This window comes from Gopherus flavomarginatus, chromosome 21 (genome assembly GCF_025201925.1).
Source record: "Gopherus flavomarginatus isolate rGopFla2 chromosome 21, rGopFla2.mat.asm, whole genome shotgun sequence".
In the NCBI taxonomy this organism is placed as follows: domain Eukaryota; kingdom Metazoa; phylum Chordata; order Testudines; family Testudinidae; genus Gopherus; species Gopherus flavomarginatus.
Window position 1 is genome coordinate 15,417,023 of NC_066637.1, and position 17,230 is coordinate 15,434,252.

The window sequence follows — 17,230 nt, forward strand, 5'->3', positions numbered from 1 at the left end:
TCCGGTTCTGGTTAGAATTTACTGGAGACGTGGCACTTTAGAGAGTGGGTGAAAAATAGAACTTAAACACTCTGGCAAATAAAGAGGTAGTGCAGGAAGGGCCTTCCAGAGGCTGTATTACCAATACAAGAGGTTAACTAGTGGCGCTTAGCAGACTTAATAGGTGTAATTAGAGTTTAAAGAGCTTCAGATCAGTGGTTTCAGGTGAAATCTCTCCTTTCACATGTCCATATGTTCCTGTTTTTGGGGCACAATAAAAAGGTATCAGTCCATTCTCCTTTGGTGATTTTTTTTTCCCCTCCCCACATCCCCCCAGTTCTTAGGATACCTGAGTTTTTGCTTTTGACAAGGAAATAGGATCCATGATTGTCAGGCAGAGTAACTATAGACTCTGCAAGTCTGTCCACCATTCTGCCAAAGCACCATCTCTTCTGCCAGTACTGGGTCTCATAAGTGAACAGGACTCATACTGTTTTTTCCTAGTCTTTTTTATGTAACAAAAGTCCCCTATGGTGTAGATGGAGGCTTTACAAAAATTAAAAAAATAAAAGCCCCTCAGCATGACTTCACTTGGTACCTATGCCATATTTTACTTAGTACATGTACCAAATAATGTAACTTTTCAGAGGTGAAATACCACTGCATTAACCCTATTTATATCCACTTAGAGCCCTACCATTTATTATCACCTTTGGATTGTTGAAGTCTTGTAGTTACTTAAAGCAACGTGTAAGGCTTTCCTCTCAACTGTGTATCTGTTTTGTGCCAGAACACTCTTCTACAGCAGCTGGGAATAGCCCCTTTCTCTGAAGGACAATGGCCTCTGTACATCCATCCTCAGAGTCTATCTGTGCTATCTCGGCTTCTTCTTATCTGGCAGCACAAAGCCAGTGCTCAGGGAGACCCTGACGTCCCAGAATGCCTTAAAGTTTGGGAGAGGTAAGAAAATGTTATATGTATCATGACAAAAAATAAGTGACCTGCTCTCTCCCATGACTGCTTATTTTCTAGGAGATGGTATTTTCTTCTGGACAGATGAATCCAATGACCAGACATTTTGTCCTAAAAAAAATAGGAAAATCCTGGAGAGGAAGGATGTGAAGCTTGGAAGAGGGGGGAGATTCAGCCCCTGGATGAAAATAGGGAATGGGAACACTTTTATCAAAGTATCAAGATCTGGATGAGTAGAATGGCTCCAGCAGCACTGATTTTAAAAAGAAAAGGCAATAATCACATTATTTTGGTGCCTCATACCATGCCCTTCATTGTGGTGTGTGAGCTCCTTTCTGCCAAGCCTTGACTCCTATGTACTTGTTTTTAAATGTGAAACTGTACAATAGTCTGTGGTTTGGCTGATTTACAGCCTTTCCTGCTGGGGCACATGCACAACTTTCTCTTTTTTAGCTTGTTATTTTTATCTTCAAAAGTTCTTTGCTGTTTGTTTATATAGGGCATAAAGTCTCTTCCACAGTCTCACTTTAATGCATCCTTCAGTGAAGTTATGGTTAATTTGTGAAATCGCAATATTCGCATAGTAAGGCTGAGGTCATAAACAAGAATCTAGTTGCATTGCTTGATCAAGTAGAAAAAAATCATGATTAAAATGTGCATCTTAATCAGCTAGCCTGCTTCAGTGAAAGTCTCCTTGCAATAGTGTGATCTATGGATCACTCTTTAGAAGAACAAATTTCTTACCAGACCTCTTTCCTGTGGCTGGCAGATTTGTGGGCACACTGAAACAAAATGCTCTGCAGGGAACTCTTCCTAATGACACAGAAGATCTGAATGTTGAGCACCTCCAGCTGCTATTGCTTATTTTCCACAACTTCTCAGAGAAAGGCCGGAGGTCTATCTTGACCCTTTGTATCCAGACCATCCTGGAACTGACTGTGAACATGGACTCCCAGTTGCGGTCTGTGCCCCTTATCCTGGCTCGCCTTCTACTGGTGTTCGACTACCTGCTTCATCAGTATTCCAAAGTTCCTGTATACCTGTTTGAGCAAGTAAGGGATTGAGGATGCATGTTTCCAATGTTTAATCAAATAATCGCTCAGCAATGACCTAAACCAGGTAGTCTCCTTGTTGTATTCCCGTTCCTATGTGTCTCCCTTTTGGCATTTCCAGTAACTCCTTGTTCTGATTTCACTAACAGCATGCAAGGTTACAGTCAGTTAGTGACACAATTGGAGCCATTAATTTCCAGCAGCTGATTTGAGTGGTGTGTTACGTGGCTTTGTACTCAGGCATAACTACCGTTATAAGTGAATACATGCTGGGCAGCACCGGTTACTAGTAAGGCAAAGCCCAGAGCAGTAAACCTGCTTTCTTTCTAATAAGAATAGAGGCCTAAAAGTGCCTTTTTACTATTGTGTGTATTGTCAAATACCCTTTACGAAAGTTCTTTGAGTTTAGCTCATCTCTGTTGCTTTGTTTAAGTCTTTGGCACTGGCACCTCATTAATCTGGAACAATGTTTTGCAGACTATTCTCTGGAGTGTCTCCTTAGTATCTTGACAGTAGTCTTACTTCACTGGCTGAAAAGTATGAAACAGTCTCCAGCTGTGTGCTCAGTGCTATCTCTGACTCCTCACAAGTTGGGAAAGTTCATTTGTTTTAGTGGAGGGGGTTGTATATTTTTCTTGTAACCAGTGTGCCGTGTTTTTTACATAGGTACAGTATAACTTGCTAACCCAACCCTTTGGCTGGGTGAGTGGATCCCAGGATAGTAGCAGAAGAATCTCTGTCCCTCTCTATCATGGATTTAAAGAAGTGGAAGAAAACTGGACCAAACACTGCTCATCAGGTCAGAAGGGACGTTGTTCAGTAAAATTTTACTCCTAGCCACGGGGTTATAGTTGCATAATGAGTGCTCCAGCATGTGGTGCTGCAGAGCAAAGTCAAAGAAGTCCCTTTCAGCAACTTTGGAGTGTGGTTTAAGACACATTAGACTAAATACCAGGCTTGTTATGAATAAGTTACTTGTAATTTTACACAGAAGGGGAGATGGAGGAAACCTGCAGACCTCCTAGCATTGCCCAGACATTGCTTATTGAACAAAACATGCCTTCCTCATGTGCTATATAGAGTTAGAAATTTTATAATCTTTATTTTAAAACTGGAAAAAGTACTCAATCACTAGACATGCATCAGTCACTTAATCTGTGCACCCTTTTATGGTTATATATGTAACATATGGACGGTCTTGTTTTTAGCAGATTTTTACTTTCTAAGTGACTTGTCCTTTGAGGGAAAAAAAATGACCAATGATATGCCAGCAGTATTGTTAATCTCTTCAATTGTTAAAATTTAACTTTGAATTATACCTTTGGTATCTGTGTCCCAGATGCAGTTCCACAGCCCAGATTCTACTGCATCCTGTCACCAGAAGCATCGGAAGATGACCTGAACCGCCTAGATAACATGGTACCTGGAATTTCGTTAAAGACTTTCTCTGAACCTGAATTATATTGGGGAAACCAGCATAGAAAATGACCAGCACTGTAACTGAGATATGAGACAAAAGCTGCCCAGGGATTTCATTTAGTACTGCATTAAAACAGAACTGTGTGTGTTAGCTGAATAGATGTTACTATAAGACAATAAACGAAGGTTTGGATACTTTATAGTTAAACAGCGTACAAATTCTAACTTGAAAGCAGATATTTGGTGAAATAATCCCAGCTCACCTAGCCCATATAGTCTTGCAGTGATTTGCCCAGTGGGATATGTAAAGTCCACCTGTGCTGCATAGAAGTAATTTGTGGCTGAAAAGAGCTGAGAACTTTCTTGTCTCTGCAGTAGCTTGATTCTGTCAGATATGCCAAATACCAAGAGCTCCTTCATATTTAAGTTACCTCTCAATGCTTCTTATAGAAATGTGTCTGGCTGTGGGGTTGTCTCCACATCAGGTTGCCCCATGTTCTTTCTGGCTCTCTTACACCCGCTGTCTTTGCTCACTAGAGCTCTTATTTCTGGAGCTCAAAAGAGAAGATAACATTGTTGGATGGGGCAGTTTACCATGTACACCAGGGTTCCTGTTTGTACATCCAAAATGTGTTCCTTTCTTACACACATTTAAAGTGTCTTTAAGACTCTGCCTGGGAAAAGCAGCAATTGACACACCTGTCCTCCGGGGTTATTTTGCTGGGAGTGTGTGTGGTTTTTTAGTATATTTTGGAGAAGATCTGAACTGGCTGTGAATGGGAAGCTGTGCAACCAAGGAGGAAACAGTTCTGACTTGGCTTTTTCAATAGGTTTGTGAGGTCCTGTTCTCTAGGACAATGAAGTACGATGAGCTTTATGCAGCCCTGACCTCACTACTTGCAGCTGGATCCCAGTTTGATACCCTCAGGAGGAAGGAAAACAAAAACGTCACTGCACTGGTAAGGGCATATGTATGTGTTGCTATAACATTCTCCCTGCTGAGAAAAGAGTTGGCTCCATGCTGCTGCATTTTATACAGTGTCTGGGCAATAGTTACTCAACTGGATTTTGGAGCTTTACATTTCCTGGTAAACAGTTGTCTTATATTTTGTCAATGTAAGCTGCTGGGCCAGCTCCTCACCAGCCAGTGCATCAAGTAACGTAGTCCCAGTGATGGCAGAAATTCAGTCCCTTCCTCCATAGAGGAGTTTATTCAAACCAAAACAGATTAATTAGGTCCTGCCACCTGGCCTGTCTTATAGTCTGTTCCTTGTAAAGCTTCTGCGCCTCCCCATGCGGCAGATCTCTTGCTTCATTTGTGTCAAGATTCCTCTTCCATATCCTTTCTCCTGATTCTGGGTCACCTGCAGTGGCCTTCCTACTCCCTGCAGGTCTCACTCCCTTAACTGAGCTGCTTGCTGACCTTTTATCTGAAGACCAGGTGACCTGCAGGCGATCTATCATCTGATCGCTGACCTCAAACCCATCACCTGGATGGCAGCTAATTAGTTATAGGTAGGGTTAAGCCCACCTCCCTTTAAGGACCATCCCATCCTGTGACAGTCAATAACAAGATGCACTCCTGTGTCTGGCTTATAATTTAGTGTCTGCTTCAAGCTTTTCCAGCTACCTAAAGGAATAATTTGGACCTTTCGTCTTTTGGCCTGAAGTGCATTCATTGAATTTATTGTGGCCATAGTAGAATGGGGTAGAACTTGAGTTATTTTTGTTTGTGTTGGTAAAGCAGGAAGCTAGTTGGTGACATTTGAAATGTAACGTTTTAGATGAATATTTCAGTTTTCGCTAAAGCTGAAAAATATAAATTGTGCAAAATGTCCTAGATTTGAGAAAGTCAAGCTGCTGGCTGTGAGATGGTTCTTAAAGTTGGTCCTTCCCTGGTTTTGTTTAGTGGTAAATGGTAAAAGAAACTCAGCACTATGTATTAAAACATGTAATGAGCTTCTGGATCATCATACCTCCCAAATGTATTCATAAGGTCTGGCTTGAATGGGAGACTGAGAATTTTATGCCCCTTGACAGGGAATTAGGTCAGATAAGAAAAGTTGTGCCACACAACCAGCATGAAATAGAAATATAGTCCACTCACTCTTATCTCTGGGACACTGCCTCCACATGCAGACACATTTAGGGGCCCTTGATAGGATCACAGCTGAAGCAGGTTGATTGTAAATGTTTGCTTCCTGATGTATCCTCCACTGTCTTTGTTTAGGAGGCCTGTGCACTTCAATACTATTTCTTGATACTGTGGCGGATATTGGGGATTTTGCCTCCATCCAAAAACTACTTGAATCAGCTGGCCATGAACACACCAGAGATGAGTGAATGTGATATCCTGCACACTTTGCGCTGGTCTTCCCGCTTACGTATCAGCTCCTATGTCAGCTGGATCAAGGTACAGCCCTCTCTTTAGAATTTACAATGTAGGGTTTTTGACACATTATTAGTATTTAACACAATAGCACGAGTTCCAGAGCTGTACTGATCTGTGTCAGGAGTAAGAAATGAAATTGCAGCAATGTGTGTCAGAGCTTGAAGAGGAGGGAAATATAAACTGTGCTAGGTGTATCAAAAGTAGTTTTCATCTCCAAGTGAAGCTGAGGGAATCAAACCAGTTAGTCTTGTTTTTATAGCTCTTTTTATCATATTAAACAACATTAGCGGGTGTTTCTAAGATGGACAATGCTCATTTTAATCTCTGCCTGGTTCACTGCATATGGGAATTGCAATGTTTGCATGGTGACAGAAAATGGGATTTTAAAAAAAACCCACAAGTATCATAGCATGGTAGTGGTTCATAAATTGGTAAATTCCACAGCCCTTCTATATTCCCTTAAATGTGATGCTAAATCTTTCTTTGCAACACATACAGGATCACCTTATCAGACAGGGCATGAAAGCTGAACATGCTGCTTCTCTCATTGAATTGGCATCTACCAAGTGCAGCTCAGTGAAATATGATGTGGAAATAGCAGAGGAGTACTTTGCTAGGCAGGTAGGTTGGTATGAATACTGGATACATATAAGAAGGTGTGGAGCACTGATCTTTGTGTGGCGCATTGCTGTTAAAAATGTTATCATTCTGTTTTAAGATTTCCTCTTTCTGTGGGATTGACTGTACCACAATTCTCCAGCTGCATGAGGTTCCCAGCTTGCAGTCCATTTATACCCTTGATGCTGCAATTTCCAAGATCCAAGTTTCTCTAGATGAGCATTTTTCCAAGCTAGCTGCAGAAACCGACCCACACAAATCATCTGAGATAACCAAGAATCTGCTGCCTGCTACGCTACAGCTTATTGACACTTATGCTACATTCACCAGGTACGCTGCTGACTTAACTCCTCTAGAGGGATATTGTTTTATTTTCTGTACTTGGCTCTTCATTTTGTGTTAGCTCCCCATCCCTGTAGTGGTCCTTGTTTATAGTCCAGAATAATGGCTCTATTTTATAGCACATAGAACGTACCATGTTAAATCAGTAGACTTCTAAAATCCATAGATTTTATTATTCTCTTTCAAGTAATCTAATATCTGATTTTTCAAGACTTTCCTACAAGCTGCAAAACAGCTTTCTCTCTGAAGTTGAAACCTCTCCTGAAAGACAGAGAGCAGCACAGGGCTATTTCAGTGAGTTATTCTTGTGACTGTCAGGGTGACTTGGAAGTGAGGTGGTTTAATTGTTCAGTGGGAGTCCAAAGTCTTTTAAACTGCCTTTGGTTCCTGTGCAGAAGAAAGTGAAAGTAAAGCAGCCCCCCGCCCCCCCCTTTCTCCCCGTGCGGCCACTTCTGTTGGTAAGTAACTTAAAGGAGCTTAAAAGCCTAGAACTCGTGGAATGGTATTGTAGGATTTATGGGATAACAATTCAGAGGGTTGGTTCTTGAAGTTTGCCTTCCCATCTGTCACTGTATTGGCATGTTAGTTCTGAAATGCAGAGCTGCCCACTGAAATGAGTCCTTTCCACTCCCAATACAGATCTTACTTACTGCAGAGCCTCTCTGAAGAGGGGTCCACTGAGAACAAACCTTCTGAAGAGAAGCTTCGGGGATATGCTGCTGTCCTGGCTATTGGATCTAGCCGCTGCAAATCAAATACTCTGGGTAAGGCTCTTGTGGAGTTTAGCCGTGTTCCAAGATTTGTTTAGGGGAGACTTTTTTGATACAATATTGTAAAGGTTCAGCTTCAAAGCTGTGCTGGCAAAAGGTTCACTCCCCTGCCGCCCCCCCAATATCACCTCACAGACTGGGGTATTCATTCTGTGTAGTTCAGTCAGGTACTTGCACCTGTGGATTCAGAAGCAGTAGTAGTGCAGCAGTCTGGGGGGATATCATGAAAACAATAACTAGATTAAAATAGTTTTGCAGCTGTGTTGGCAGTCTGCTGGCATAGCTGTCCTTTGAATTTCCCTGGATGCTCACTGCTTGAATGTGTTCACTTATGGGATACGCGGTATACCGTGTAGCAAGTGAAACTTTCAGAATTCCTCACAGGAGGGATTGTTGTTGGTTAACCACTTGATTAAAGCATTTTGACAAGTTAATACTGTTGAAATAACATCTTTTCACTGGAGGAACGGTCTGTTGCATGACTGAGTTGCCCGAGGCTGTGGAGGGTAGTGCCGGGTTTATTTTCTGAAGACCAACATGACTTAAGAAGAATGCTAAACTGGCTTCACCACCAGAATTACAGTTCTGACAAACCTAGCTATCCAGTTTCCCATCAAAGTTAACTTACCTAATTCAGTTGGAAATGTTCTGGTTTTTTTAAAACAGGGCCTTACTGCATTCCAGCTTCCCTGTCAACCCCTGTGAAATTCCTTATTTTTACTGTCTCATTTGGTTGCAGGCCCAACACTTGTACAGAACTTGCCATCAGCAGTGCAGGCTTTGTGTGAATCCTGGAACAACATTCATACTAATGAGTTTCCAAACATTGGATCATGGGTGAGTCCAGTCCTGTGTAAGGGCCCTGAAATAGCTCTAACTATGTAACTTGGTGAGAAAGTTGTCTACTATATTTTTTTTGTTCAACTTTCATTAAATTGTAACAGCTAAACATCTGACAGTAGGGAAATAGTCTTTCTTATGCTAGACATGAGTCATCTGCGATTGCAAAGGTATCCAAATTTTGCACAACCAAGAGCTGCAAATTTTCCTATGAAGGGAGCAGATTTACTGCATCCTTCTCTTTTAATGTAGAGGTTTGGCCAGTGGAAATTAACAAGTTCCATTAGCCATCAGAACAGCCCTGCTGCTTAGTACAATATGGAGGATTGCATGTTGGTGCGTGAAGTCTGTCTGGGTCACACATCCATATTAAGATGATGGTGACCATAGGCTGCACTGTCAACTTCTGCAAACTGCAGTTCTACCACCCTGCAGCTATTGTGGCAATAATGTGGAGGTTTTAAAAACCCAGAAGGTGAACTTCAGCCAGAAGACTGCATGACACACTTAGTTAGTTCATATATGCTAATTTTTTAGGCACCAAATTGTGCTTTCTGTGCTATGTATTCATCCTGACTGAACATGAGTTCTGATTCTTTTTAGCGCAATGCCTTTGCGAATGACACAATCCCAGCAGAGAGCTACATCAGTGCTGTTCAGGCTGCCCATCTGGGCACACTCTGTAGCCAGACTCTGCCCCTCGCAGCCTCCTTAAAGCATACCCTCCTCTCCTTGGTCAGACTCACTGGGGACCTCATCGTGTAAGTGAACATTTGTGTTCCGTCTGGTTTTGCCTGTTTTTTTGAACATGACTTGCAACTGACTATTCCCGTTTATGGGGAAAAAAGTTGGGTAAAGGACACTGTCTTTCTGAGTTTGAGACCAGGAATTGTAAGAGTGAAAAAATAACCACCGACTCAGCATTGGATCTCTAGAAGCCAGATTTCTCCCTAGAGGGAATTCTTAGCCCCTTCTTCTTGTAGAATGGGGCACAGAATAAACACATGTCCCACAAAATGGGGAGAACAATGGAAGCAGTATGGATTGCTTTTTAGATTGTGATCACCAGGTGTGTCCTCTTAAAAATATTAATACTAGAAAGGAAAACAGTAACAGTTCTTCTGTGGTGACTTTTATTCTCCAGGTATCCCAAAGCACAGACCAGGGTTCTGATACTGCACCAATGTCTGGGACATACTAAACGATGCAGTGACTACCTTGGAAAACATTGCAGATACCTGTATACCATAGGGCGGGGGTCAGCAACCTTTCAGAAGTGCTGTGCCGAGTCTTCATTTATTCACTCTAATTTAAAATTTTGCGTGCCAGTAATTCATTTTAACATTTTTAGAAGGTCTCTTTCTATAAGTCTATAATATATAACTAAACTATTGTTGTATGTAAAGTAAATACGGTTTTTAAAATGTTTAAGAAGCTTTATTTAAAGTTAAATTAAAATGTAGAGCCCCCGGACGGGTGGCCAGGACCCGGGCAGTGTGAGTGCCGCTGAAAATCAACTTGCGTGCCGCCTTCAGCACCTGTGCCATAGGTTGCCTACCGCTGCCATAAGGGTTCAAATATAGTTTTGGCAAGGAGAACTGTTTTGTTAAGAGAGAATAGCCAGGACAACTGAATTATACCCAACTATTTGAAAAGGGCTTTGTACCTAACATTTACGTAGTCTTCCATCTAGATCAGTTTCCCAGCTCTGTCCCTGCTAAACTATTTCATTGTGTAGATCTTTTACTGGTGTACTAATGGAAATGTTTTTGCTGTTTCTCTTCTCCCTTCAAGCTGGTCAGATGAACTGAACCCACCACAGGTTATTCATAGCTTGTTGCCCCTGCTGTTGGAGACCAGCATGGAGAGTGTGGCAGAGATCAGCAGCAACTCCCTAGAAAGGATCCTGGGACCTGCGGAGTCTGATGAATTCCTGGCTCATGTCTATGAGAAGTTGATCACAGGATGTTACAACATTCTGGCTAATCACTCCGACCCCAATAGGTATCAGATCACATACGAAGTATCCCTTCATCGTGTGACCTGCCAAGCCTGATGGACAGGATTATCCTGATCCATTTGTTCATCAGTGTTTTTATTTGTGCTCTGGAAAGGCCACATATTAGCTTATTCTTTTCTGTACTATGCTACTGTAGTTAAATACAACAACTCGCAGTTCCTTTAAAGATTACTGGCGCTTTGTGAATCCATGAAGTTGCACTCTGCCTCTTTTTCAGTAAGCATCTGAATCATCCTCTTTCCAAAGAGGTGGATGGAGCGAGTGTGTCAGTGCCCTCTGCAAAGTTAACTGCTAGTTTGTTCTGATGCTGTGACCGTCACTTGATTATGGTCTGCAGCCTCTTTAGTCTGTACTTTTAACTGTTTGCAGGATTTCTTAACCCTTTTTGTGTCCTGCAGACACAAGACCGTTACATATATTTCTTCAATACACACTTCCTCTGTATGGGAGTTTTTATATTTTTTGTTTACTACATTACTCTCAAAGGTCTCTTGAACCATGTCCCAAGGTTTTTCCTTGGCTAAGGCTTTTCTGTTAAATCCTCCTCCTCAAAAGAGATTATAAACTGTTTAATGTAGTGCTCCATTCTGAGAGCCTACTTTCTTATCTGGATGTTTTCCAATGCCCTGGCTAGGGCCTCCCTACAACCATATGTGCCTTGTTTACCCAGAGTCTTAGATTGCAACACAAAATGTGACAATAAGACATCTTGGAGTTGAGCCCACCTAAGGTGGGAAACTGAGGCATGATCAGTTTAGGCTTAATCAATTTTTTACTTTATTTATGAATTTTCAAACCATCGTTTTCACATATAATTTCTGATCCTATATTTGACAGATAATAAACAGATAAGACGGAGCAGGTAGTGCACCTTTCTTTATACTTAATCTTTGATCCACAGTGGCCTAGATGAGTCAATTTTGGAGGAGTGTTTGCAGCATCTGGAGAAGCAGCTGGAGAGCAGCCAGGCCCGGAAAGCCATGGAGGAATTCTTCTCAGAGAGGTGAGGTGATGGAATATTGCATTCTAAGTACTTATTTTCTCCCCTGTTAATCCTTGTCTTGTTGCACTTAGCATTTGTGGAATGCTGTTGCTTCTGTACAGGAAAGTGCAAAGTTCATATAATCTGCACAAGGAACATGTCGCCCTTTGGAGAGATGAAGGGTTTTGTAAGTGTGAAAAGATTCCCATGTGAGAGAGAGAGAGTTATTCTGCTTTGACACTGCAGGTAAAATGTTCAATTAGTCATTTCAATGACTCGTTGTGCGAGTCTTTGGATACATCTGTTTTGTCAGAGGCAGCATAAAGAACCTCTTGAGAGAGGCTGTATTAATTTGCCTGTCAGTTCTACTTGTAAAGTAGCACCTGTTCTCTCAGTGCTACCCCAGGATAGCATAGGCTTGGTCTCCTGAAGGATGCCTTTTCCTGTCTTGGAGTATGAAGACAGGGTAGTGCGGATGTAAAACAGCAGAGCACAGCAAGCGTGTAGGAAGAGATGAACCAGGGGAGAGTTAATTCCAATTGCAAAGCTGAGTGACAACCTTTACATGCTCTCTACTTCATTTTGTTCAGCCCAAGCTAAAGGAGCATGGTGGGGGAGTTGGCTTCGTTGGTGTGCACTGTTGGGATGGGAGATAAATGAGAAAAGAGTAAGCAAGAAGATGATGACAAAAGATGTTGAAATCAGCTTTGGCCCTTTTGTGACAGAACCCTGGTTTGTTACCAGATGGCTCATGATCTGTGAGCTCCTGAGGTTTGCATATGCCTCAGAATTTGGAGCTGAGGCTCTGATGGCATTGCTCTTGAAAGCATTATATATAGCCAGATTGAAAAAGCATGTTAATGTTGTGCTCCTAACCATGAGTTAGTACCTCAGAGAGTGGAGGAGAGGACAATATGAAAAAGATGTGATTATTTTACTAGCAGGCTGAAATTGCTTCAACCTCACAGCTGCAAGCATTTTTTTAACTAGGCTCTTCTGTTAATTAGCCTTAATTTTTAGCTGACTGACTACAGCATGACTCCATGTGGCTCTAATAAACATTGAAGGGAAGTAGTGTTGGCACTTGTTTGATATTTCCCTTTTAACTGTAATTGCTTTGCTTCTTCATGGACAACCCATTAACGTGTTTTGCTGTCATTCTTTTCTGCTGAAACTAGGACTGGAATTTTAAGAATGGAAGGTAGCTGCCTGCAGTACTCCATCCTTACTGTGCTGGGTGCAGGGTTAAGAGTTTTGTCTTGTTTAAGTGTTTATCCATCCGTGTCTCCTCTCCTCCGGAAGTACTCTGCAGCATATGAACCGTTTCTGCCCTGGCATCTAAGATTGATGTAAATAACAGTGAGGAAAAGAGATGAGTGCATTGTTGAAAGGTTTGACCTGATGATTTCTTTTCTCTCACTCAATTAGTGGAGAACTGGTCCAGATCATGATGGCAACAGCCAATGAAAATCTCTCTGCTAAATTCTGTAACAGAGTTCTGAAATTCTTCACCAAACTCTTCCAGTTGAGTAAGTGACTGTGTTTAATCTCCTCATCAAAACTTTGATGTCCATTTAACATTTTTCTTGTTCTGCATATATTGACCTGCAGTATGAAAATGCTTGAAAGAAAATTTTTGGGGAGATACTGAAGACTACGTGTACTCACTCCCAGTCATCTTTTGTGTTTTGTTGTCTTCTGTTCCCTCCTCCTCATTAGCTTCAGTTTTCAGTTCTGTTGCTGTCCCTCCCCTGACAGCTGCCCACTGTGCACATTTTTCCTTAACTATTTGCCCTTTCAGTGTGTAGTAAAAGCATGTTCTGAGTTAACTAGTGTTTCGGCCATCCCTCTTTTGAAGGTGAATGTTTGCTAAGCAGACCGTTTAGCTCTCTGGAGGAGCAGGCACGAGGGGACTGTCTGGCAATATCTTCAATATGCATATGAACAACTTGAGATGACTACAAGCTGGAAAATTACTCAACTCACTTTTATGTCATGCTTGATTTAGTTACCCCCAGTGTACGAGAGACAGAATAAATGTCTGGGGGGAACGAATGGAGGAATAGAATTAAAATGATGATGATAGTAACAGGGATAGCTGTGGGACTGTCTCCAATTGCATGCACTTTAGGGAATCCAGTGAATTTTGCTTTTAATAATAGAAGGAAAATTGTCGTCAGGCATGTTCAATTTACAGCCACAATATGAACCCTGATAATTCTGTCTCCTAGCTGAGAAGAGCCCCAACCCCAGTCTGTTGCGACTATGTGGCTCCTTGGCCCAGTTGGCCTGTGTTGAGCCTGTATGCCTACAGGCCTGGTTAACCAGGATGACCATGTCACCACCTAAAGATTCAGATCAATTGGATGTTGTTCAAGAGAACAGGCAGCTGCTGCAACTTCTGACAACATATATTGTTCGGGAAAACAGGTAGAGAACAATCTTACGTGACTTGCATTATATATTGTTGATAAAATACATATTCCATAGACACCTTCTAGTCTGTTATATAGTGCTGATCTCTCATGCTGTAAGGCCATTGTCTTGCTATTGTTTTCTAGTGTATATTAATGTAGTACTATTTGAAATGGGACTACATTAACATACCCTAGGAAACTTTTAGTGTGTGCCAGCAGGGCCCATATGGGGCAGTTAATGCAGGACACACTAGTGCATGCTAGAATTTGCACTGGTCTGGTGCCGGCTAATATATTGCTTGGATAACCCTCGGAAAAGTTGAGCTTAAACTGGTGTAGATGGGTGATTTAATGCATCTCAAACTTTCTTCTTGTTGGTTAGCCAAGTCGGAGAAGGCGTGTGCACAGTTCTGCTGAGTACCCTTATACCAATGGCAACAGAAATGTTGGCCAATGGTGATGGAACAGGCTTCCCTGAGCTCATGGTTGTGATGGCAACTCTGGCCAGTGCTGGGCAAGGTGCTGGACATCTCCAGCTTCACAGTGCTGCAGTTGATTGGCTGGGCAGATGGTAAGAGGAATGAGTCTTGTGTTGGTGATTGATTATCTTCATGTGTTGGACTTCTTGGGAGTTTGGTAGTGGAGAGGGGAGAGCGAGGGGATGCTGTGTGGTTGCCCCATAGTTCAAAGTGCCACCTATTGGAATATGTGGTAGATGGGATAAGTGCCTTTATGGAGACTTGTATTGGAACTGTGGAGGTCCTTCCCTTTTTCCTCTTGATGATTTAGTGGCCACTGCCTTAATGATTTGCATATTGCTGTTGTAAAACTAACCAACTAAATACTTGGGATCATCATCAGTGAGGATTAAATTGATAATTTTTAAGAGCTGATTTCTATAACCATCTTTTTTTTAACTTTCCTTTATCCTATAGCAAGAAATACCTGTCTCAAAAGAATGTTATAGAAAAAATGAATGCTAATGTCATGCATGGAAAGGTAAGAAACAGAGGCAGTTCTCAGTCCTCAATGTTTGGTCTGAGCCCTGGTCTGCATCAGAAAAGTTATACTGGTGTATATATAGTGGATAAGTGTTTGGTACCTTGTAAAATCTAAATCTTCACCTGGGAAATTCTCTGATCTTCTTTTTATACATGGTAGTGAATTTTCTTTTGCTTACAGGCATACACTGTAGATTCAGACCCAAATTAAAGCCTTACACTCTGCCCTTTTCGGACTATATATAATTATTGTTTTAATGTCTCCCTGAAACTGAAAATTCATACCTCTAATGCAAATACTGCAAGCGGATAAAATCCCAGTTTCTTTTCTTGGCATTTTGCTAACAAAGGCAAGGTGTTGAATTTGATGTGATTCACCAGTGAACTGAAGATGTCATCTATTCTCCACAGTCCATTCTGTTCCTGTCATCTGGCATGAGGTTGAGACCTACTTGTGTTTGGTAGTTTTAGTATCCTACCAGCTCACAAGAACTGGATAGAGTAGCTAGTGCAATATGCATGCCCACAAATCAAAGCTTCTCAGGCCTCTCACCCTCGAGAGACCTTCTTAAACGTTTTAGAGAAAATGTCCTTTCCCCATACTGTAACAATATGCAAACCACCTTGCAAATCCCAAATCAGTTATGTGCTGTGGTAGAATTTGAGTGCAACACAAATCCTTACAATCTGTGTCATTAAGAATTGGAGATATTCACATTTGTGCTCGTTTAAACATAGATGCAGGAGGATTTAATTATTCCTTCTCTTTTTTTTGCAGCATGTTACTATACTGGAGTGTACATGCCACATTGTCTCTTATCTGGCTGATGTCACTAATGCTCTGAGCCAGACCAGCGGCCAAGGACCCACTCATCTTTCTGTTGATGGAGAGGAACGGGCTATCGAGGTGGATTCAGACTGGGTAGAAGAGCTGGCAGTGGAAGAGGAAGATTCTCAAGCTGAAGACTCAGTAAGTTCTCACAGTGTGATGTTCACAACTAGTAACTGAAAGCAGATAATGTTGCATGGTTGTAACAGGTGGACTAAGTAATCCATCATCTCCACAGTCTCCCTTATACAACCAATTAAATTGTTGCATGCAAATAGTGAGAGTCACAATAGCCTTCTAGATTTATATGTGCAGCTTCCAGATCAAATGTAGAAAAATATTGTGTTTTGACTTATAAAGAGTATAATTTCATGTTGGACAATCTTAACCTGGGGTCTGAAAGCCCATCTGTGTCCTCTCTCTTAAGTCACTGTCAGCAATATAGATTTTGCAGTTAGAACGTAGCTACATAAAACAGAAGAGAATCCAGCTCATCCTTGTGCAGATAGATTAATTTTTCAGTGTTGACAAAGGTAAAGACCTTTTTGTCAGTAAAACAAGCAGAGATGAGCTGAAGACAGAGAGCAGAAATGTTGAGTAAGCTGTTGCTGGTCTGATATAGCTGGTTCTCTGACTCTGTTACATTAATACCCAATTTAACTGGGGTAGCTTTAAGATTAAAGCTGCCATCAGTAATTCATGCCTTTAAATTCAGACCCCAATATCTTATTTGAATTATTGTCCAATATTTCTTGAATGTAAAATGAAGTGATTTTGTTTGGTGCCTGCTTATTTTAGATGATGCTGAAACTCACTGTTTTCAAATGTGAATTTATCAGCGAATGGGTTTCCTTTGTATCAAGTGACTCCAGAGTAGGCAGGTAGATATGTAATACACTGACTAAACGATCTTCCTTCCTAAACAGGATGAAGATTCTCTCTGCAATAAACTGTGCACCTTCACCATCACACAGAAAGAATTCATGAACCAGCACTGGTAAGAGCCCTCCAGGTCTGTCTAGATACAGACTATCAGCCTGGGCTTACTGGCCATTCAGAATTGGGGAAGAGATGATGTGCTAAATCTGAGGGGCTAAAGTTTCTAACCTGTCTGGTTTCTTTTGTACAGGTATCATTGTCACACTTGTAAGATGGTGGATGGGGTTGGTGTTTGCACGGTTTGTGCTAAAGTTTGTCACAAGGACCATGAGATTTCTTACGCCAAATATGGTTCATTCTTCTGTGACTGTGGAGCGAAGGAAGATGGCAGTTGCCTGGTAAAGGATCTTCATGGCTAAATTTAAACTGTCCTGCAACTATTACAGGTTGCCTAAGTTTGGCTTTGCAAAGTCTTATATTGCACAATAGTTATTCTGAGATATCAATATATGGGAGGGGTCTACTTTAGAATAAGCTTCATCACTCCCCTGTAATTTGCAGCTTTCTACTTAATGATTTCACCCCCTTCACCAAAAGGATCTATACTGGCAGATCTCTTAATACTAATTAAGACTTTGAACCTACATAACTAACTTGTGGTTTGTAGGTCAACTTCATGTTGCCCACTTACCAGATCTCTGCTGTTTTGATGTTTCCC

The 17,230-nt window shown here is 41.5% G+C and overlaps 1 protein-coding gene across 4 annotated transcripts in view; it reads left to right on the top strand.

Annotated features, from left to right (window-relative positions):
• UBR4 (ubiquitin protein ligase E3 component n-recognin 4) overlaps positions 1 to 17,230 on the top strand; it is a 113,939-nt gene that overhangs the window by 15,525 nt on the left and 81,184 nt on the right. For all 4 annotated transcript variants that reach the window (XM_050931301.1, XM_050931303.1, XM_050931302.1 and 1 more), the window contains exons 18-37: positions 770 to 939; positions 1,721 to 2,003; positions 2,670 to 2,802; positions 3,343 to 3,422; positions 4,253 to 4,381; positions 5,653 to 5,835; positions 6,313 to 6,435; positions 6,533 to 6,762; positions 7,414 to 7,538; positions 8,284 to 8,381; positions 8,988 to 9,145; positions 10,179 to 10,388; positions 11,306 to 11,407; positions 12,815 to 12,915; positions 13,618 to 13,816; positions 14,186 to 14,374; positions 14,739 to 14,802; positions 15,583 to 15,774; positions 16,560 to 16,630; positions 16,763 to 16,910. In XM_050931301.1, the coding sequence (XP_050787258.1) occupies positions 770 to 939; positions 1,721 to 2,003; positions 2,670 to 2,802; positions 3,343 to 3,422; positions 4,253 to 4,381; positions 5,653 to 5,835; positions 6,313 to 6,435; positions 6,533 to 6,762; positions 7,414 to 7,538; positions 8,284 to 8,381; positions 8,988 to 9,145; positions 10,179 to 10,388; positions 11,306 to 11,407; positions 12,815 to 12,915; positions 13,618 to 13,816; positions 14,186 to 14,374; positions 14,739 to 14,802; positions 15,583 to 15,774; positions 16,560 to 16,630; positions 16,763 to 16,910 (2,988 nt within the window). The remainder of the gene's footprint in view (positions 1 to 769; positions 940 to 1,720; positions 2,004 to 2,669; positions 2,803 to 3,342; positions 3,423 to 4,252; positions 4,382 to 5,652; positions 5,836 to 6,312; positions 6,436 to 6,532; positions 6,763 to 7,413; positions 7,539 to 8,283; positions 8,382 to 8,987; positions 9,146 to 10,178; positions 10,389 to 11,305; positions 11,408 to 12,814; positions 12,916 to 13,617; positions 13,817 to 14,185; positions 14,375 to 14,738; positions 14,803 to 15,582; positions 15,775 to 16,559; positions 16,631 to 16,762; positions 16,911 to 17,230) is intronic.